The sequence below is a fragment of the Protomyctophum bolini genome (assembly GCF_963924005.1).
Source record: "Protomyctophum bolini genome assembly, chromosome: 8".
Lineage (NCBI taxonomy): Eukaryota > Metazoa > Chordata > Actinopteri > Myctophiformes > Myctophidae > Protomyctophum > Protomyctophum bolini.
Genome location: NC_137869.1, coordinates 18,181,663 through 18,205,746, shown reverse-complemented (window position 1 = coordinate 18,205,746; position 24,084 = coordinate 18,181,663). Strand labels below are relative to the sequence as shown.

The 24,084-nt window shown below is 40.9% G+C and overlaps 1 protein-coding gene across 7 annotated transcripts in view; it reads right to left on the bottom strand.

Annotated features, from left to right (window-relative positions):
• lpp (LIM domain containing preferred translocation partner in lipoma) overlaps positions 1-24,084 on the bottom strand; it is a 163,322-nt gene that overhangs the window by 96,156 nt on the left and 43,082 nt on the right. For all 7 annotated transcript variants that reach the window (XM_080770855.1, XM_080770857.1, XM_080770859.1 and 4 more), the window contains one exon: positions 5,997-6,190. In XM_080770855.1, coding sequence (XP_080626981.1) covers positions 5,997-6,186 — 190 coding nt within the window. In that variant the 5' untranslated portion in view covers positions 6,187-6,190. The remainder of the gene's footprint in view (positions 1-5,996; positions 6,191-24,084) is intronic.

Genomic DNA, 24,084 nt, shown 5'->3' with positions numbered 1-24,084 from the left:
TGATTTTCAAAAGATCGGAATCAGGGAGACAAGATCGGATTTTTTATTGTCTAATGTAAATCTCAAAGAAAGATGTATATATAAGCAATGACATTTTGTAAAAACTGTGACTGGGAAGTCATAGTATTTAGATGAAGCAATTTGTAACTAATGACTTCAAGTCAAGCGTAAAATTGTTACTATTTCCATGGCCATCTCTGTACTTTTGTCTACTTTCTATATTGAAGTGATTGCTTTGAACTTTGAAGCATTAAAGACAATCAGAGACAGTGGCAAGAATTGAGTCATGGATAATATAAGTGGTCAGGACAAAAGGGCCTTTTCGAGGAGGGGTCAGACAGAATAAATTGGTTATTCGTCATGCTCAATTGTCATATTGACTTCATCCACTGGCCATTCTAAAAAACAGACTTTGATGAGGTCAGATCAACATATGAAATGTCAGAACCGGTCCCTTTCATGACGTGGTGTGACGTGGTGTGGCACTGACTGACTGGAAATGCAGGTTTTCATAGTAAACGCGACCTATGGTCGCAATTAGTAGCCGTTTAAGTGATGTTGGGTAGTTTTTCCCTTTGAAAGTAAATAAACAACACAACAGACTATACACGTGACATACATTAGCATATTTGCTATTGTGATATGGCATAATAAAAAATATAAAGATCGGATCGGGAAAGATCGGTATGTCTCAAAAGCAAATGATCGGAATTGGATCGGGAGCAAAAAAATGTGATAGGGACATCCCTAGTTTGACATGTTCCTATTATTTAATAGGCTAAGAAAAAAACACTTATCATCATCAAAAGGAGCAAAGCAGTACTTTTGTTTGTATTGGTGAAAAATACAGATGTTTTTTGTTTGTTTTGTAGGATTTGTGGATGCTAGGGTTCATGGGATTAAGGAAAAGAACACACTGGTTCATTTAGATTGCTTCCTCTCTCCGTATGTCAGTAGGATGCATTGACCTCAATTGAGTCTTGATAAATGTTTCAACACACTATGTTAAACATACTTATTTTCCATGTAATTACTGTCATAGTGGAAGCAGCACCGGGGTAAACATGGAATGTGCTACACTGAATGAGTGATTTAACCACAGTAACGCCTGTATTATTTAATTTATTCAACGACACCGTCCCATTTCAATGACATCCAGTTCAATATATTACTTTGGAAATTATACTGTGATGAATGAAATGGAAGCCTAATTATCTCAGAAATGAAGAGTAAAACTATGAGTTTATTTACTCAAATTGACCTGGTCAGTGTTTAAGACTGAGGCTGATTCTAAAAACAGTTTTTCTGAATAACTTTAAAAATATATATAATGTTGCTATATACAGTACTGTACACTGTACTGTACATAGCAACAAGAACCAAAAAATAGGTTGCCGTCTTGAAGGGGAAAAAAACCCAAAAGGGGTTCCCATCATAAATGGGTTAATTTTCAGAATATCTCGAGAACCGTACGGTCTGACCAACCGACTTAAAACTCTGATGACCCGAAGGAGTGCCGTGCCCGGCATCGAGTCAGTAGGCATTGGTCCAGAACCGCCAATATGTCCATATAAAAGGCATATGCAGTTATGCACTATGGAAATCCAGAACCACTGACTGACCTGACCGCTATGCCATATGGAACCGATCATCTTTGTCCGTCTGGCTGTGTGTGTGCTGTAGTTCATGTATTTAGAGAACCGTCCGATCAACTTCAAACTCGTGCGTGCATTGCCCGGTGTCAAGTCGGTCGGATACATGTATGCCCATACAGTATATGCAGGACCAATCGACTTCAAACTAAGGCTGCAACGATTATTCAATTAGTTGTCAACTAATCGTTTAATCGAATCGTCAACTAATCACTGGAGTTTTTTGCAATTAATCATGGGTGTTTTTCTACTTACAGTAGTACCATACAGTAGTTCTCCCAGTGTTAAGTGTAACTGAACTAAAGAGGAGTGAGTAATCACTGCCCTTACAATCTGATGATAGTTGCACATGTGCACAGTAGCGACTGCAAAGCAAAATATAATGCAGAATCACATGGTATCCAAAAACATCTAATGTCTGATGCCATTTTACCCTCAACATCTTAAGATGGAGTTTCTATTGTACATTACCAAAAGCCAATACAACTATGTCTGTACCTGCGTTCAGGATATCAAGAACAAAACATATGACTTGAATATGCATTTCCAATCCACATCATTACTGACTTGCATACTTCCTGTGGGCACAGACCTATAGTTTAATTAAAAATGCAATTATTTAATTATATGAATAATATAAGATAGTGAATCCTGTACATGTCAGAGTGTATGAGATAATGATTGTAAGAAGTGTAAGAGGTGCAGGGATTCATCAAACCCTTTGTCAGTCAGGTTATAATTTACACTACAAGGTTCCTTCCAAGAATGTGTGAGACACCATGACCCACTTTCCACCGGTTGGTTACCAATGGGAACCGGTTCAGTTCTTTTTGGTTCTTAGTCCATGAGCCAGAGCTCCAAAATTGGTGGGAAAAACTAGACCTATATTAAATTATTTAAGTTTACACTTTACTTTTCTTTACACTTTATTTACTGTATACTATACTCATTTCTCATAGGCTGCTGGGTAAATATGCTGACTAAATTCAACTTTATTTACTCTAAAACACTGAATCTTTAGTTCTGAGGTAAATGCTGGTACAATATTAAACAGTGGCACTATCACTGGGATGACCTGAAATCATTCTGTGAGTCAACTAACAGTCAAGTCTAGCGTATGTAGACAACCACAGATTGATCAGCTGTCAAATCACATTCCACTACAGTACATGTCAAGGTTGTCCCTGCATGCTACAAAGTGAGCAGAGTTCAGGAAGCGGCAGTTTATGTAATTATTCTATCAAATTACATTTGGAATGCAATGGATGTCAAATTACATTTGGAATGCAATGGATGTCAAAATAAGATGGCCGTAAAATGCAAATCTCAAATCCCAATGAGTATTTTTCACCATAATAGCATCGTTGCAGAATTTCATAACCGTTTACAAAGTCTTGAACCTCAAAGGTCCCCAGAGGTATTGGGGTGCAGGCCAGGGTAGAGATATGGGAAAAATAAATTTGTTTCATATGCCATCCCTCCAAAGAAATGATTTCAATCGGTGCCGATATCAAAAGTACAGCTTCAGTGAAGAAGGCAGATTGCAGCACACAAAATATACTGTCTGTATATGTAAGCTCAAATTGTACTGTAAAGTGTATCATCAGTGGCTCATAATCTAGCCTTACTGTATGTCATTTCACAAAACAGATATTCAGGGAAATGTCTTTAATTAAATAAAATAATTAAAATAAATAAATAATAATCCTAAAACCTTAAAATAAAAGTATTTCAAAGATTCAGAGCATTCTTGTATACCTCTAATAAGATCTCTTTCCATGACATCTTGGTCATGTACAGTAGAATATGTTCTGCCGGGCATAAACCTCTTATCTCCTTGTTTTAACGTTTTAAGTTAATTCTTTGTTAATTTGAATCTTAAAAAGTACAGTTTTGGACATAATGAGGTTTACACATGGCAGTGACAATGTATTTTATTTAAGCCACTGAGCCTTAACAGTAAGGTCTCAATGTTATAAGTGGGGGCATTTTTACTCTGTGGTCTGTCTTGACTCTACATCAACTTCCCTTTTTAGCCATTTCCATTGATATATTATTATTGCACTTACAGTAACAGGAAGGAAGTTGCTTCCTTTTATTTGCACCTGTTTTACCATTTCATGTCCTTTTAGTAGAAACTGGCCTATTTGTGTGTGTGTGGGGGAGGACGGGGGGCGACGACACAGACATTAAACTGTCATTTTAAAAAGTCATTTTCAAAAGCATGAGCTCAGTTTGGGGCTCTCCCCAGATCGGTAGAGGATCAGGCTTAGATAGAGCCCAGGATTACAGCACAGGCAATTGGCACCGAGATCAAGGTCAACATTTCATAATGGGTCATATCTCTGGAATGGAGAGGCATAGACCAAAATGTGTTGGTTCAGGCAGACTTTGTTTTTTACTAATAAGCCTAGATATTATGCTTATGCATTTTAAAATATTTCTATTGATCTAATGATCTTAATGCAACTTTTTAGATTCATGTTATTGATACAATAAACCGACAGAACCATTTGAAATGCTTATTTAAGTATGTATCTTCATGCAAATCCTTAGGTGTAAATAATAATAACAGACCAGCTGTCATCCTGGGGAAAGACCACAATGAATTTGTGTCTGCAAAGAAAACTGAAAATAGCTGATCTACAAGCACACGACATGTCGTGTTGATATGCGTAGTGAGCTTGCTATATTTGTAGAATGTTTACGTGTTTATGTGTGCGTTTGGGTTAGTAGTCATGTGTACTGTCTTGAACTAAGGCACAGTTCTGAGTAATATGACAAAATCTGCTGTATGTCATCAACTTGTTTAAAGAACATTGCAGAATACATCAAGATTATGAGCACTTCTTTCAAATGAAGTCTGCTTTGTTGCTTCATCTTATTTTGCTTGCGTTTTATGCATGTGCATTATTCAAATCCAGGAAAAATCTATTCCTCCATTTTATTACTGTACATCATGAACAAAGACTCTTTCACCACAAGACTTCAAAAGGGTCCTGTAAGAAACAGGCCTTGAATTCATCTTTCAATTCTGTGAAATGAACCAAAATAGAGTGGCTTAATTAAGGCCCCTTTAATGCACTGATAAGTCACATCTCTTATCAATTAGGTTTTTAGGACTGAAAATAAAAAGTTGCTCTGTAACCAAGGGAACCAATATTAGAGTACGGTATATTTTCCAACGAATCATCACATTAGGTCAGTAGATAGAATTAAGTACCGGTAGCTAATAACACTCCTTTTAGAAGTTATTATAACTAAGTGCTGTTTTTACTTGTGATGTGAACTGCTACTATTAAAAACCAGTGGTCCAGGGACCACCAGTGGTCCTTGAGGACGTTCCAGGTGGTCCCCGGTTAAATTATGGAGTTGGTAACCAAATGGACCCTAATTAGATCTATAACTCGAGCGTAAAATGAAATAAATGTTTTGCTCTCAAGATTGAAATGATTGTTAAAACACCTGTATTACTTAATTTTACAAGAAGTTTACACAATTAGAGCAAGTAAAACCATTGCCTTAGAGGGCTGTGGACACTTTAGAAACCCGCCTACCAGTGACCTCATCGTTAAGGCAGGTTTTAATTTGAGAGATTGTGTCTTCAAAATTTGAGGACGAAATTGCACGCTGTGATTGGCTGGAAGGTGTGTCATTCTGCGCTGCGATTGGTTGGGCATCGCATAACGGGTGTGTCACAGGGGACACCCGTTTCATATACTGTATAAGTGGCAGATATGGGGGGAGAGAGACAGAAGGGGGAGAGAGAGAGGGGAGCTGAGAGAGAGAGGGAGCCGAGAGAGAGGGAGGGTGGAGGAGGTAGGGATTGGGTATGTCATATCCCCGAACAGGTAGGAACTAGTATATATGTTTTTGAGTGGTGCAACCACTCCTACAACCAGCAATGTCCGTGTACCTGTGTACTTGAGTACCTGTATGTTGTCATGAGCACGAGTATGTGACTTATTAATACCAGTAGGGGGCACCAGAAACGGAGAGAGGGGTAGTGCTGTGCCTGCTAATGAGAGAGAGAGAGAGAGAGAGAGAAAGAGAGAGAGAGAAAGAGAGGAGGGGGAGAGGGGAGTTGCACCACTCGGTTCACACAGGTGTGATTTTTTATTAATGCGAGAACAGCTTCCATTATAGCATGCTAACTTCCCATGATTTTCGATTCCCTATCGATGATGTCACTGGTAGGTGGCTTTCTGAACTGTCCACAGCCCTGAGACACAGACGGGGGAGACAAAAATAGCTGTGTGTGTGTGTGTGTGTGTGTGTGTGTGTGTGTGTGTGTGTGTGTGTGTGTGTGTGTGTGTGTGTGTGTGTGTGTGTGTGTGAAGTTACCTCCTGATTCAGGGTGGCTGTGGTCTCCCAGCTGTTTGTAAGGGTTGAATTTAGGCTTGGGCGCAACCACAGGGGCAAACTTCTTGGGTGCCTGCTGCTGGGAGACAGAGATGCTGGCAGTGCCCAATGCTGGAGTGGTCTCCATCCTGGCAGTCACCTGACCCGTCTGTTCAGCATCACTGTTCCACATGGTTCTGATGGGCAAACACAACGGTTGGTTGTGTTAGGAATATTGCAAATCATTTTATATTGCTCGGACCCTTACAGTATTTTCTTATCACCTATATCTGCAATTATGCAGCCGATGTGTCCCAATTGTTAACCCCTTTCAACCTATTTTGGAACTTTTTCTAAATGAGCAGATCTACCAACCCACAGCGCGTTGGGTTGTGAAGAGTTCTGAGTTCATTTCTATTTTAAATGTTCAAATTTTGAAGAACTATAATCAAATCTATGTTTTTGATTTTGCACTTAACAAAATATTGGTGAAACATTGGTAATCGGTAGACTAGGACTCAACAAAACCAGCTTTGGACTCAACTGTTTTTTTTTTAATTACTTTTAGTCCGTGAAGACCATTGAAACAAACAACACAATTTTACACTAAGGGGCTACACAAATAGGTACAGTCGCAATGTGTTGCATCGCATCCTCAAGTAGTAAAGATGAAAGCCATTTCAGTTGCAATATTCAAGGTCACAGAATATCTTTACAGTCTATGCCAAATATTAGCTAATCTTACGATGCATCTCAAGTAGACACTAGACAGGGCAGTTGAAACGTTTTGAAAAGATGGTTCAAGACCACAACCTCAGTGATGAGGCCATATGAATCTTTCCTAGAATCCTCCTGCAGTGCCAAATGCTGTGATAAGAAGTCATTAGTGGAATTGATATCTGATCCCTTTCTAAACGGGATATCGTAGGAGGGCCGGGGAGCTTGCCAGGAAACTAAGAGGCCTGGCTAAATGCCAGTGGTCAGCACAAACTGATGTCTCAGCGGGTCTACACAGAAATCCATCTTAAAACACCAAATCCAGACACATCAAGGACCCCACTGGCGACCGGCAGAGGGACACTTAAGGGATTGAGTACGAGCAATCAAACTTGAAGTTGACTATGTATTGGCTTCACTGCCTTTCTTTCTATGATCGCAGGACCGCAACAATATGCATAAATTAATATACAGCAGAATGGATGTGCACTCACATATGAACATGCACATACTGTATGAACATGCAGATTCACAGTCTATGAAAGAAAGCATGAGAGAAGAGTGTATGCTAATGTGTCATTTTTGTGACATAGCACTGGTCATAGTCTAGGCATATATACTCTAAGAGGTAATAAGAATAAGAAAATAATACAAATCTGTCCTCCGATTCAAATAAGTCATTCTGAAAGAAAGATCGTATGAGGCCGATGATGTAATCCTCACAATTCCTTACTGGGCCGAGAAGTAGAAGGAAGAAGATAAGGAAACGAGAAAGGTGACTGACATCATACATGAAGCACGCTTTGTTACACTTTGAAGTGTTTTTCCTCACAAGACTTTACAGAGACACTTCAAGTTCCAATCCAACATCAACTTGCTAGATATTCAATATTGCGCTTTGAAGTTTTCTAGAAAATGTAGTTTTAACCGCTGCTAGTTTTGTCCTCAGTTGGCCTATGTCAAGAAGAACACTTGCAATGTAAAACAACTTGCAACTGGCTGAGGCCACGAGTGTTGAGTATTTCACCATCGCATTCTGAAATCACTTGAAATATTTGAACTATTTATATGCCCTGTGTTTTTCCCATCACTTCTCTCTGTTGCCGTTTGCTGCTTTGTGTTCTGAAGTGCTCTTGTTTATTATCCCCTCTCTGACTGATACAGGGTTTACATTCTTTCTCTGGAGTGCAGCAGGAAAGCCCACGCACAATCATCTTTTAATATCTGCTCAAATCCCTGCTTCTCCTCCCGTTACTAGCCCATTGGCTCTCACGTTTTTTTCCATTTGCCTACTTTAGTTTTTTCAGACAGGTACAGAAGTCTCACACCCACCTGTCCTTTCAATCTGCCCAAATGGCTAAAACGGGATTTATTGTGAGAAAATCATGTACAATAATAAATGTGGAAATATGACTTACTTCGTGTACAGTGATGTGTTCACTAGAAAAAGTTCAAACATTGCTTGATTGGTCTATTTTGTAAAACAAGCTATAGTGTTTCACTTTCTGTGTTACTACATTACATCACTGTATCCAGTGAACCCATTATGGCTTTGTTCAGTCTGCATGCAAATCCCATTTGTTTCAAATCTGATCTTCAGGACTGACTTTCACACTGTTATTTGCAAGCAATCAGATTGTATTTGTATATTCAGATGTCGGCTTATCTGCATTGGTTCCTGGGGTAATAACGTAAAGACAGTGTGAGTAATGCTCAACTTATACTCCGTCATACCATATTATAGTGTCGCTCAAAAATAGCTGATTTACATATATAATAGTAGATTGAGTATTTTCGGCAAGCAACATTATCATATGACGGATTTATTGCTGTGTTTATTAGACAACATAAATGAGATACATTTGCTTTGCCTGCACACAAACTATAAAAATCCACAAAATAAACCTTGCTGGGTTGACTTAACTCAAAAGCGGCAGGCTGGATCTGTATTTGCATACAACTGCTCGCTATCAAGGCCCCAGGGAGGGTTACTGAGAGCCACTGGACTCTTGTGTGACGTTTCAGCCCTAAATAGGCCAGAATGATGTGCTTCTGCTTTCAACATGGGCATATTTGCCCTTTGTGCGATGTACTAAAGAGGATCATCCAAATGAATACAATGATGACCTTTGACATCATAGATGTGTAATAGGAAGGCCAGATTAAAGAGGATCAAGAGGAGGATGCACACACAAAATGATAAGGAGGAAGACAGCAGTCTCCTTCACTGCTTTAGCTATACTAGGGGTGAAACAGTTAATTAAAACAATATATTTTATTTATTTATTATAAAAACAGTACTTGAAAAAATACTTGATTTTGGGGCTAACTGTATAATAAAACACTTTCAACCTTGCATCCCTATTGTGGGCGTGTCATTTTAGCTGACATTTTTCAAGTGAAAAATGTTGGTCCTCCGATCTACAAGCTCACTGATCGACAAGCTCTGTGTTAGCTTGCTTTTGTTTTCGCGTCTCCATATTCCAACTTTACATGCGTTTTTCCGTATATTAATGCCCTACCTCGTCAAATTACACCGATTACAGTGGCACACAAAGATAGGTAAGCTCAAAGAACGCATTGCATTGTGAGCGGCCGCTTGGGAAACGGTTCAGTTGGATTCCGGGCTCCCCCAGAGTTAGTGTCCAATTGTTCCTTGAGCAAGACTCTGAACCTCTAATTGCTCCCGATGAGCAGGTTGGTGCCTTGCATGGTTTCCTCTGCCGTCGGTGTATGAATGCGTGAATGTATTGCACACTCAATCCATGTAAAGCGCCTTGGATAAAGGTGCTATACAAATGCACCATTTACCATTGTGACGTTGAGACGTTGTGTGCTTCTAGACCAGCTATTTTTGCAATTTTTAAAAGTCGGTCTGTGGGCTTTATGAATATTGAAGAGACTAAAGAGAGCTTGTGACTAAACTACATCAGTGGAACACTGGTTCTTTTATCCTTTTCCTGAAAAGTAACGGTTCTGGAGTGGACATACACGGTTTCTACCGGTCAATGACGATAAGTGACTGTAATTAGTGCCCAGATGTGTTCAAACACCCATCTCTTGAAACACATGTGCCCCTGCTGGACTAGGGTGAAATCCTGCCAGAACTCTTCTGTGCTTCCTTGTTTGATTTCCCACAAATCTGTCCACATTTCTAAGAAACAGATACCCGTTCATAGAATTAGAACAGACATGCAGCATTCTTCGTAGCAGATGTGTTGACAAGACATGATGCACGAAAAAAAAAACATCAGTCTGAGAATTAAGGGTCCCTCATGTCCATTGAGGACAGGGCCACGCCACAGTGATATGCTATGGTCTCCTCGCGTGACACGCATCTGTTCAAACCTAGACCTAACCAAGAGGCCATTCTAACATCTTCTGACAATTTGTCACCATTGATTACGACACTGCATCAAACCTTGACATAACAGGGCATGTGTCACCGCAAACAATCCACTGGGGCCAGAGCTCCAGGCGTTCAGGAGGAGCCAGTCAACAGCGTCCTGAGAATCCTCTAACAGGACTGCATCTGAATCAAGTGAATGTTCTGAAGCCGAGCGCTTGTTGTAGGATGCTAACGATTGTTATAGTTCACCTCCAGACCAGAATCTGTCAGATGTAAACCTTTTCACGAAATGAAAACAAATAAATAACCTGTGTTAACTTCCAAAGGGATACAATGCAGTTATTATACTGCAGTCACTTATTAATACTTTTTAATGGTTCAATATTTATATAGAACGCATAGAACAAACTTAACCACTTTCACTTCCAAGATAAATAAAAAATAATAAAAATAGGAAAAACAGCACATCTACAAGCGTAAAGCAGGGAATAGCACTTTGCTATGACAGACATGGTGCACCTCAGATGACAAGCAAACTGCTCTTCCAGGCCAGTGCGCCTATTTGATAACATGTTTCTAGGTGCACTGCAGAATGGGTCTGAAATGTGTCACAAAAGGCTTAGTATATCTTAAATTATGCATTCACTTATTTCAGCTACTGTATATCTGCTTTGATATGAATTCAGATGCACACACATACACAAGCGCGTGCGCATACGCACACAAAAACAAAGGCAAACGTCAATACAACCACATGCCGACACAAAAACACACATACAGTATGCACACTCTCAAACAGATACACAGGCATGCAGATGAGCACACACACCTCAATGTGTATAGTAGGTACTGTACTGTATACACTGAAAATTCCTGGTGTCCTAATTTTGGGTATGAGATTATAGTTGCAAATGTTCAAATATTTCCAAAGATTTTGAAGCAATGCTTGCCGATGCGATGCGTTATGAACTTGTAAAGGCTGTTTTCACCACACGGCATTGTCGTATAACAAAGAGCATATCACTGTGGTTAATGTACTCATTCACTGTCAGATTAAATAACTACATTTACCATCCTCCAGTGCCAGCCTTTCTTCATATTTACAGATTCACAGATTCACACAACGCGTGCTAACGATTCCCTCAGATTGTATACGTCTGACGCTACGCTGATAGCATTGGACGACCAACCTTTTCGAAGGCAGACAGCAAATGTTCTCTTATAGCGAGAAGCACACTGCATACCTCAAAAGAAAGCTTAATTTGTCCACTCCAATTTTTTAAATAACTTGATTTTACCATCTTCCATTCTGGAGACATTTACCTTTATGTAACACCTGCTTTTGTAGTAACGTGCTCTTCTTGAACAGAAAGCCGCGTTAGGGACCGTTTTACGTCAGACATTGACAGGCAGTTATAAAAATGAACAAAATATCAAAATATCCTATACATACTAGCCCTGAATGTCTACTTTTACTAGGAAAAAAGTACACATTGATCCCATCTACACTTCGTCGGTAATTGGCTTTTGAATGAGCTACAGAATGAGCATAGGGACTGAGGGAACATATTGGGGCTACGTTACTACTGTTTTGTTTATTTTTTATGATGATGATGATCATGACGGATCGGGCAAACGCTAGGGGGGCAGATGAAACGATGCAAAGACGCGTTGTCATTATTTATCATTTATGTACGTGTCTGTCACTGTGTATCGTTCCAACTCGGCTAGCCGAGTTCACCGAGGGACGGTGGTGTTGCTGTGCGGCTGTGACCCTCCAGTAACACAACAGCGCATATTTGCATCGTTCCATATGACCGTTGATCATCATCATCAAAAAATAACCGCCCACCGTCCCTCGCCGAGTTTGCAGAGGGACGATACAATCCGTGATAGTTTTCTTGTTTGTTCGAGTAAGCAGAAGGAAAGGAGTAGGCATGTAACGATATATCGTATATCGATATATATCGATATTATGTAAAAAAAATTATATCGATTAAAAAAAAAATTGTATGTGTCTGTGACACAGGTGATGGTCGTTATTGATGCTCATTAATACATCAAGGAAGGCAATTATCGGCACTGTCAAAAAGGTCTACATCTATCCTAAGATGCCATCAAAGAAAAGAAGAAATGTTAACTCGAGCTAGGTTTAAACATGAAAGCATGTTTACCTTTGGAAAAAAAGTAATTCAAAAGTCGTCATTATCAGTGAATGTGTTAACTCTGGAGGCCTTTACACACCGGGGGGCCGTGTGATGAATGAATACAGCTATTCATACAGGTTGATGCGTTTATTCGCAGTTTAGGGAGCTCAGAACATTTACTTTCCTTTAATGGCGTGTAATAATCATGTTATTGGTGAATACACAAATAAAAGTTCAAAAGAATATATATTTGCGGGCAAAAAATAAATAAATCCTGGTGTGACCCTTATGGATTTTTTCATGTAAAGCAGAGAAAGTGTGGTGGCTGGAGTAGCCACATGGAGGATGAGTGACTCACAACTCCATGGCAGCGTGTTTCACAGTTCTCCTTTATGAGGGCATGGCAGGCGAGCCGTTTTCTCACAGCTGTTCCACTCCACTTTTACAGCTGTCATTGAGGAACCGCTGCAGGTGTTTCTGCCGCATTAATCTTTCATATCCACCGAGGAGGAGACTATCGAAACAAAGCCTTCCACTGAGGACCACAGAGAGGATTGAATTGTAACACAAACTGACAAGGTTCACTGTGTTTTCTTTTTTCTTTCTTCTTTCATTCTCTCTTTTTTGGGGGGGGGGGGGGGGGGGGGTCATAATATGCTTCGCTTTCCAGTAAATATTTCTAGTAAATGTTCACTCGCCTCTGTACTTTTTTTGTACTTCCTCCTCTCCCGCTTTATTAATACATGAACAAACACACGCACGCACGCACGCACGACTAGGTCCAATTACTGAAAAGGACAGCGAAATCCCAGTAGGATCAGTCCATTCTCCAAGTCCAAATGTTCTCTCAGACGTTAAAAGCCCCCCTTTAAAAGGAAAAATGGAAAAGGAAGATTTCCAGACATAAAAACACAACGCCAAAGTGGCTTGAAAAGTCTGCCATGGCCTTCAATTGTGAGTGGCAAGGTTTTAAAATGTTGTGCATTCAGGCTGTCAAAAGCCTGTCAAAAATAATGGGACTTCTTAAACTTTTGCAATCTTCAAATACTGTAGGTGAAATAAAATGTGATGATTAAATACAAACTGCAGTGAGAATTACTTTGTTTAAGACAAATTAGTCCCGTCTATCCGTTATTTTAATGTGAATTGTTTTATTAGGACTGTCCTATATTGTTGTTTTGTATTATGTTTTGAATGCAATTAATTTCTGCTTTAATATGATAGTTTTATTTCATTATACTGTGATGCTTTGTTAATAAGTTGCAGTATGCTTCATACAGTACTATGTTTTGTCAAACTCTGCTACCAAGATAAACTAAATGAACTGAATGCGGAAGCTACTGTAGTACTATCTACTGTACCACTGCACACTTTGGTGATGGAACATAAAATTCTAAAGTACACCATGATTTATTTACTGTACATGCAAATGCATCAGGTGATAACAGAGGACCAGAACAGAAACGCTTAGCGGAGCAAGTTTAGAGAGTGCCTCCTGTCCTGACTGTTGATTCTCTGGTTTCTAGCTTTGGAAACAGTTGTTACTTGTTAATAATTGGCTAATCACTAAACTAATCCAGAGAGACCATTAACATGTAAACATTGACTCGGCAGTGGCTTCTCATTCCGTGAATAATTTGTGTAGTGCTACTCCACTGAAGACATCTAATCATGAAACAGTAGTGTGTCCCATTGATGACGTTCGACCATGGTGTCCCTATATTGGGCGTGTCATTATAGTAGATGACCATTTTCAAAAGATTTTAAAAACCTTCCCAAACTTTCAAGCTCTACAAGCTCACATTGCATTATGATGCAATGCTTTGCAGCTATGTTTGAGTGCTGCAACCACTCCTATAGACAGCTATGTATGTGTGTCCTTGGGTCCCTGGGTCTGTCCATGGCTGGCTGGGTATGTCCGAGCACGAAAATAGCCAAGTGTCACTGTTGCGCAGCCTAATACACACACATATTAACTGTATATATGATGATTTTGGGTGTTACAGTACAGTACAGTACAGTATACAGTACAGTACAGTACAGTACAGGGACCCCCACACGGTAACTCTCATTTCTCAACCATTCCGGAAGCGGGACGGCTCACCAAAACCGTGCTGACCCCCTGGGCGAATTCCTGAGGGTCTGGATGTACCGGGGACCCCCCAGGGACCCCCACACGGTAACTGTCATTTCTCGACTGTTTCGGGTGCAAGGCAGCTCATCGGAACTGGGGCGGCACCCTGGCCGCGTTCCTGTGGGTCTGGAACTTCCGGACAGGTGTGATTTTTACTAGTCTATAAGATGCTGTGCCACAATCTTTCAATGTCTGACTATGCTTTAGTTTCAAAGTGCTTTAGTTTATGCGCTTGATAAGGGAGTATAGTTCTTTTATTCTGTCCTCGATGCTACAAGTGGAAAAGAACACCTAAACCTTGACCTGGGCACCAATCAAAATAGACCTTTAAAAAGGTGTAGACAATGAGAAGGAGGTTCATTGGTTGGCAGGCTTTTTATGCTGCATAGTAGGGTGGGTACAGTATAGGTGACTGGCATTAGCACTCATATAGTATGTGACGCAATGTGCAGGCGCTCAGCCGCGCGGATAAAACAGCTTTAAAAATTAAAGGCTCCCATCTGTGAATGGCTCCTGCCTTGTCCTCCCAGCACCGGACTCGCTCTGCTTCAGACAGCTGGTTGAATGGCTGAGCAGGCTAATGCGACATTACACAGACGAGAGCTCGCTCCCCACGCGCCACTGTTTGGAAACAGGACAGAGCTCAAGAGTTCAAGTGGTCATTACGGATCCTGAAATGTTGTGTGCGGGAGGGTAAATATCTGAGTGCCGGAAGGTTGACACCATGCCGCGAAGTCGACATATTAATAAAAGCAAAAGGCTGCTTTGGAACTCTTTCGGGTGCTAAATGTTTAATACTGCAAGTCACTGGGGTCAAAAGTCATGTTCTGAAATGTAACATGGTTAACAGGCAGCTAAGTTACATTTTGTCAACGATGAGGTTCATTTAAACGTCCTTGTCAAGTACTTTATACTTTTTTCCAAGTATAATGGTACTCTAAGCATAGCATATGAAAAATGTAGACTGTTTTCCTCTTTACATGTTTTCAAAAGCCTATTTCAAGCACAATTCAAGTACCTTCAAGGCATAAGACTTTCAGCACTTTATAGGCTCTCATATGACAACATAGTTACATCATTTTTTTCAAAAGTCAAGCTTATTGCTGACCTTAAAGCTGCAATCCATAACTTTATTCAGTGAATAAACCATTATAATAACCGACCAACCTGTATGGTAGACGGTAGAGTACGCTATACAAACAATTGCAGTGGTTGGTCTACCTGCTCTTCTACAGAGACATTTAGATCCTGATCTGCAGTGTAAGGTGAAAATGCAATGCATCGTTTTCTCAATCAGACTTTCCAACAGTCTAAATTCTCAGGGCACCGATGGCCTAGTTGCGAACGCAGTGAGCACTAACTATGAGACCCTGCAGATCATGTCTTTCTGTCTGTGTGTCTGTCTGTCTGTCCCGCTGTAACACCACCCGCCCGCCACCAGAGGGCGCAGCTGTATCGCACGCTCGCACGCACACGCACACGCACACGCACACACACACACACACACACAGTAGAAAACAGACTGCCACAACAGCTGCGTTCGCTTCCCGCGTTCACGCGTCTTACTTGTGGTTAAGGTAGTACCATAGGCTTTGACGCAGCCTGGCAGCAAGGATAGCTATTCTGATGGCAGATCTCTGAACAATGTTTGGGCCAAGTTTGATACAGACTGGATGTGGCCCCCGGAGGCCACTGGGGGTCCCTGATCATGTGGCCCCTGGGGGCTACATGTGGTTCCTGGTGTGACTATTGTCATGGCAGACCACTGGACAACATTTATGGAGAGTTTGGTGCAGATTGGACAAACGGTGCGTAACGTGCAAGTCTGCATGTTACGTTTGGTCCGCCAACCCACCCTCTAGGCTATTTTAATATAAGATAAAGACATGCCCAAAATAGGGAGTCCAGGTTTAAAGTGGTTAAAGGAAGAGTTATATAAAACAAGAGTCCAACATTGTGTTGAAGCTATTCTTCAACAGGAGAATCCTTCCAAAAACTGTAACGCAGTTGTATTCTTTTGAACGTTAACTGACACAGTTTGCACCATTCCATTTTTGTCTGGCGAGCTGCTCAACTGCTGAGAAAAGCCATCTTATCCAGATATCCTTGTGGATAGGGGGGGGCATGTTGTCTCGTCTTACTGAGACAACATGTAGTCCAAGAAGGAAGTGAGACCAGTGTGTGACATTATGGACACTGCTAAAATCCCAAATATCTAAAACCACATATTACACACATAAAGACCCCAGGAAAGTGTTCTAAATCTTCTAAACATCATTAACATATTCTTTTTTGCAAAAAAGGGTGAAGTGTCCCTTTAAGCATGATAATTATCAAAAGGTTTCTAGCACCTGTGCAAACTCTGCAGCACATTAATAGGACGGTCCTATTAATGTGGACCTTTTCAAAAGCTTTCCTAAAACCATTGTTACCAGCGTTTATCAGGCTGAATGAAGGACTGCTATTGTTACGTCCCCAGTGGGACACTGCTAGGAAGCAATGGCATCTCAATCCATTCATATCCACATCCTCGCTAGTCTCCCAGCAGCACCCACTGCTCTACAAACATGTAGAGGCGTGCCACAGTCTGCTCCCTACACATGGCCAATTTAGGAATTTAGCGCACCCAATTGCCAGAGTATAATTACAAATTCATAACCCATATCCTTCTGAGTAGTACTAAACAGAACACAAACAACATGTCCTCCCACAGAGGTGTGAGTATAGTTAGTCATCCTAAACAGAGAAATTCACATATCGTCTAATATTCTGATTTTGAACACTTAGCTTAAGACCTAGACACGTTAACGTCTATACTAGGTCTTAAGCTAAGTGTTGCCTAAAATAAGAAAGAAATGTAGCTGCAAGCAGCGATAAGACGGGACCACGCAATAAGCCATTTTAGGCTGCTCAACAGTGCCACTTTAGGTCACCCAGCAGTATTGCAGCTGTCCGTAGATGTGTTCCACATGAGTCTAGGCACATTTCAAATGATTGCTATAGCGCCCCCCATTTGGCCCTTTGGGGTAAAACTGGTTTCAGTGCTATTTGGCATGACCCTCTACCATACTGTAAAGTTTAAAAATGGTGGGAGATCTAAAGGTCAGAGGTCATAGGTCCCTGTGCCACATTTGTTCCTCGTGAGGAGACGCATATGTGCATTGACGTTTTATTGCGGAGTGTCTGTCAACGGTTCATGAGCTATGCCTGTTCAAAGTTCGCATTTTCAATTGATTTCTGTAGCGCCACCCTTTGGTCAATGGTTGTGGGCTTCGTGTCTAAGCAGGGTGACATAGGCCTCTACCATATTGCCGCATTTTGTTATAAAAAAACCAGTTTGGCCTGGAGTGCCGACAAAAGAAATGTATACATTCAAAACATGCACTCCGTCAGCGAGCTCCACGGAAGGAGCCCAGGGTGAGTGGCATCCTTGACCCCCATCCCACCAGCCCCCCATGCACTTTTATTTTCTGTAAATATATTGCTTTTAGTATTGTTGCTGATGTGTAATGTATTGTATAGTCATGATGATGAATTTAGTACAATGGAGCACAATGGAAGACCCCCCCCCCCCCAACACCACCACCACCACACACACCCCTCAGGGCTTTTTGTGTTATCATTTTAGAAAAGTTTTCATTCCAGTATGACCATCAACAAGGCACTGACTAAGCAGTCTGTCAATCATTCAAAAAAAGAATGATTGTGGAATGTGGATACTGGTCTCCTCTGTAACCACTAACCACAGTGATTATCAGTAAATTAAAAGTGACATTGTTCATTAAACGACTTGAACAAATAATGATTCAGAGTCATTATGCAATTATTGATGCTTTCGAAGAGCTAAGAGGACAAAAGCATGCCACAAAAAAAACACCATGAATGGGTGAAGTCTTTATGACCATGACACTCCTCTACACTTCCTCGCACGAGTAACAGAAATAGCCGATTTACAAGCTCGCAGCGCATCATTTTAAAGTTCACTTCTATTGCAGTTGTGCACTATAACAGCAGGCCAACTTCAACCCTAGTATTGAATCTGCCGTTGTGTTACCTGAACCTGAGGTCAACCTGTGCCAACCTCAGAGGTCCTCATTGACCTCTCCTGCTAATCAGACATGACAACACAAGTGAATGAATCAGCCGCCTCAACGCTCTGCGAAGGCGAGGGTTTCAACCACGGCTAATCATGTCTCTCGCTCAGGCGGCACTCGGCAGACCTGAAAAAGAAGTGGCTGACTCCCAGTGGTGGAAAGTAACTACTGTAAGTACATTTACTTAAGTACTGTACTTACATAAAGTTGAGGTATTTGTAGTTTACTTGAGTATTTCCAATTTCCAATACTTTTACTTCTACTCCACTACAACTCTGATCTTTTACTCCACTACATTTATTTGAATTTTTTAGTTACTAGTTAGTTTGTAGATTTTGATTATTATTACAAAACATACATGAACCACTTTTATGTTGCAGTATTGATACTTTACTTAAGTAAAACATTTGAGTAAGTGCTCGCCCTGAACGACGAGTCCAAACCCGTCAGGTGAGCTGAGGCAACAGACGCCAACGGACGCCAGCCTATTTCTGCGCCACGGTCCCGTTAACAATGTGTTCATTGTTTCCTATATCTACCAAAGCAGTCTACTACGCTGTGGTAATTTGCTTAATAGATAACCATCATGTCATGCAATTATTAGCGATAAGAGATAGCAATTTAAAACAGTCACTTTGTGTGCTTTTTAATTTGCAAATTATTGTCTCCCTTTTGACACGCCCACACAGAACTAAGCATCATGTTATCAGATTTACCCATTAACGTCCTTAGTGTTCATTTAACTCTGTGTAAAAAACAACTCATAAGCATACATTTTGACACTCTCAGAGGTAAATTAACACTCAGTATTTTGCTGTATATACTGTATGCTCTTCTACGAGCAATGGCCAGAGTCATATTTGTTCAGTAAAGGTCCGTTTCCCTGTTCCAAGTTTTGAGCTACATTGAGTCCATTTGGGAAAGGCCACAAAGTTTTCCACGTTAGTTTCAAAAGGGAGATATCACACGGTTGTTAGCCTCCTCTAATTAGGCTAATTACAAAGACGCATAATATAAAAACACAGCAAATACAGATTTGTTTTCCCCTTTAGCTATTGTGAAGACGCCTACCAGTTGATAACCATTACAAATTAAATTAATTCTGTGACTATTACAAAGGGAAATACCCCCCGCCTCAGCTCTCAACTCTCAGAGACAAAATCCGCAACCGGGTGTTATGTTGTTAATACTAGTGTGTGTGTGTGTGTGTGTGTGTGTGTGTGTGGTCGCATTCACGTCCGGTCTTGCTATCAGGGTAGAGAAAGCTTGACCGCGACCATCACAGCGTCAACTATGGGCCGTGGAATAAACCTAGCTTTGATCAGAAATGCCATCTGGGACAAGGAATTGGAGATAAAGGTGATTGGAAGAAACAGATAGTGGGCGCGGGTGCGCACAGCTTTCAAGATGGCGCGCTCCTGTCATGTTGACATTATCAGCAAGCACCCGATGCTAAGGTGAATAGCATCTCTGTGTCAGAAACACAGCCGTATCTCCTCACCGCCTGCACCAATCACTCCTACTTTTCACACAGGCATTGATCATAATAATATGGAGGTCTTAACGAAGCCCTTTTTCCAATTTAACAAATGTATTAATTAATAATTAATTTACTTTGTGAATTCAAAATAAGGGCAGTACCGCCAGCGGGGGGGGGGGGGGGGGGGGGTACTATCTCACAACGGGTAAGGGCTAGTATATACAACATATCAATGTTTGTGTTACACAATGTTTACACTATCACGTAAAATTGTCAATTCATTGTCAATTGGAATTTAATGTTTGTGTAGGACAAAGTTTGTGCACAGCACACACACGAAAAGCTGGACATAGGCCCCTCAAAGCGGCACTCTTATCATCATCTATTATACAGAAGTTATACCCAATAAGTTGTACCCAAAAGAAACCCAAAGCCACAACAGCTACGTCGCTATTGCAACACCCACAACACCAACACACTACACCCACACACACTCACACGGCAGTGACGTCACACACTTACCCTTCACAGTGTTGCAACGCTATCTCCTCCTATGTCGCCCCTCACCAACACTGAACACCACCCGCCAAACAATGGCCTTTGCACTGCCACCAATAATGCCTCCCTTCCACACTCACGCCGGCAATGCATTTGTTTACTACAAACATTATCGCCCCAATCACCCACACCCCCGAGCCTTCCCTACACAGAACACTAACCACTGTTGCCTATGCTGTTTCCCCAACAGGGCCAGAAACAAGGCCTTTAAACCACGCTACTTACACACACTACAACTCGCTTACAATTCGCAAACCTGGCAACACTGCCCTGTCTTCTAATAGGCCCACACCAGGCCCACACTAGCTTTCACAGTCTCAGAATCTGATCTCACGCAGGAGAAGAGAAACGAGGAAGGAGAGGAATTGGAGCCTCACGATTTTGCTTATTCCTTCTAAATCTCTGTATTTAAAATATCACTGACTCAGCGAATCCCTTAGTTACATCAACATTGTTCTTTGTCAGTACTTGGTTCGTGCCTAAATATTACAATTACACGGATCGCTTTGGCTATTTTCGCCTGACAGCCAACTGCCGAGTACACATACACACGCCTGCACGCACACGCACGCCTGGCGTGCACACACACACGCACGCCTGGAAACCACGATCTCTCTCTCTCTCTCTCGCCACGCCACACACACACACACACACACACACACACACACACAGGAATAGCCATGCAGGCAATTTCCTTCTTCCCATAGTGCGCGGCAACGTAACTATCTGGGATGAGTGGCCGCGAAGCGGCCGCAAAATTCTAGTACATCACATTCTGTGCTCAGAGAATCAAATCATCACTATGGGGTACACACAGACAACAAAGCTGGGCATAGGAGGGGCTAGCACCCCTCAAAAAAACAATTGTGTGAAGTGAGGGGTACCTTTTGGGGCACGCACCCACTACGCCATGGTAAAAATCCATGAAAAATCCATAGACTTGGCTGCCACATGACGTCACAGGGGGCACACACAAAGCCAGGTGTTGGAGGGGCTAGCACACCTCAAAAATCCCACTTATCAGAAGTGAGCTGTGCCTTTTATCATCATGATGATGAAGTATGATCATCTATGACACAGGGGACGGAATAAACATACACACTGCACCCTCATGACGTCACAGGGGAGGGAATAGACATACACACAAAGTCACACATTGTAGCGGTGAGCACCGCTCAAAAATCTAAGTTACAAATCCAGTCACCATTTTTCAAGATATTTCTAAATATTTCACAAATAAACTTGTGATCTACTAGTGTGTTGTGAGCTTATAGATCAGCTATTTCCGATCTGCCTATATAAAAAAATATCATTTGGGGACCCCCATCAAGAACATAATTATCATGGTCCCTAAACCAATTTTGGGTTATATATTTTGGGTTATTTTAGATTGATTCAAAAGGCAGATAAAGGTTTCCTTTCTCCTGGAGAAATGTCATGCACATTGTCATTAACATTGACCTTCTGACTCATACATTTGAATTAAAGAATATCTTTATCAGGTGAAGTATACTGTATTTAACAAACCACCTAATCTGTCGTTACTCATATTTATAGCTTACATTGTTATAATTTTTTTATTTAAATGAAATCCTGGAAATCTATTTTAATTAAAGAACGAAAGCCTGTGATCTCAGCAAATTCTGCCACTACTAATCTTGTTTAAATACCTCATAATTAAGTACTTGACCTTTCATAATTTTTTTACAATTCTTATGTTCAATATTTACCGTCATTAAATGTACATAATTATGAACACAAATACATTCCAGCATCACTGCTGTGGAAACAATGCACATTGTTCCACTATCGTAGTAAATAACAACCTATGTTAGAGCAACAACTCAAAACATGATGGGGAGACTTTTCTTTAACATCTGTTCCGGTAGTTTACTTGAGCTGCTGGCCTTTGCTCCCTAATGACAGAGATGCAACTTTTCTGTAAATATGAACATCTGACTTTAATTGTGAGTGACAGCTTGTATTGGCATGGGATGTATCAAATAGAATAGGATGGCTTGCATGACTGGTGCGTTTGCTCCTTGATACTGCGAGCGGTAGGACGCAACGTCTCAGGAGTTCATCTTATCTGGGTCTCAAGAGATAGCTGACTGACAGCTGTAAATATATCACAACACAAACCCTATGCATCCGCCATGCAACTCCGCTGAAGAACAGACTTTTATAAATAAACAGATGCACCAACAATAAAACAAGTCTCTGTATATTTAGAGTTTTTCAGCAAATACTGACAAAGCTCAAGCTGATCCTTCTTCACTTTATTTGATCGGATGCTGCATGACTGTTATGCATATAGTACATTACCGATATGGCACAGTAGCACTATCAGCATGTGGATAATTCAACTTCACCTTCTACCGAAGAATTAAACAACACCTACAGAATAGATGCATTTAGTGACACATTTGAAGAATAGATAACATATACATTCCTATCAGCACTGTGTTGCTTTCCATTCATTTGATTCAATGTCTCAAACGATAGCAAAATGATTCATAAGAAACCTGAGACTGACTCATGCCTAATGTAAGCTACGTCATACAACGGTATTATCTGAAGTTATCTCAAAGGCTTGCTCTTCTTTTCATCAGAGAGCTGTTTGACTGCCATGCCACAGCAATACAGCCTACATCATTCTCTCCTATTTGGTGTTAATGTGCCACAGTAATGAAACAGCAGAAACTAGTAATAATGGACAGTTACTTGTGTGGGAGAGAGAGACGGTGGGATAAAGGACTGGATCATTTTGCAGACTAGTACTGCAAAAGTACAGACTAATGACACAGCCTTTACCTCCTTTATGATGAATTCCTGTTCTTTGGCTATAGCATATATATAGAGTGTCTATAGTGTCTATTTGTACGTCTCTAAATGTTTTGATGAATTGAACAAGGTGGACCCTCTTGTAAACAAGTGTAATGCTTTATTGGGTCGTCCACTCACAGTTAACAGTCTTTGTATTGAGTTGTGCTTGAAATGTACTGTAATCCTGCAAAATGTTAATAAATATTTCAATCAATCAATCTGAAGAAAGCAAGACAATGATGCGTTTGTCACATCGTGTGGGCTATATTTTCTGAGCGAATACAACACAAATGACGACATCTAGACTAGATCTGAGAGACCGAAAGAATACATGCTTTACAATGTGGCTCCTCAGAGGTCGAGCCGTCTAGAAGAGGGTCTGTCAGTCTATACAGTATGTCTGTCTGTCTGTCCGTCTGTGTGTCCTGAGTTAATATTGCTGAACCGATTAGCAACTAATGTCACTAGGCCACAGAAGTGCCTACACAAATTAGTTTCACACATAGGTTTTATACTAGTCTATAACTATATACTATAATGGATGAAAGTCAATGGGATTATAGATGACCAACATCACAGGCTGGCCACATGAAGTTCAAGGCCCACATTGGAGCCATGCCGTTCCCGTATCGATCCTGAGATCTGGATTTGTATTATTATTATTTTTTTTATCACTAAGTCTACTACCTGCAAGGCCAAGGCTGCAGGCAGTATAGTATTTTAACTTAAGGTCTTCAAAGGAAAGGTAATACTGAGTGAAAAGAATGTATAGCCCATAGCTGTCAA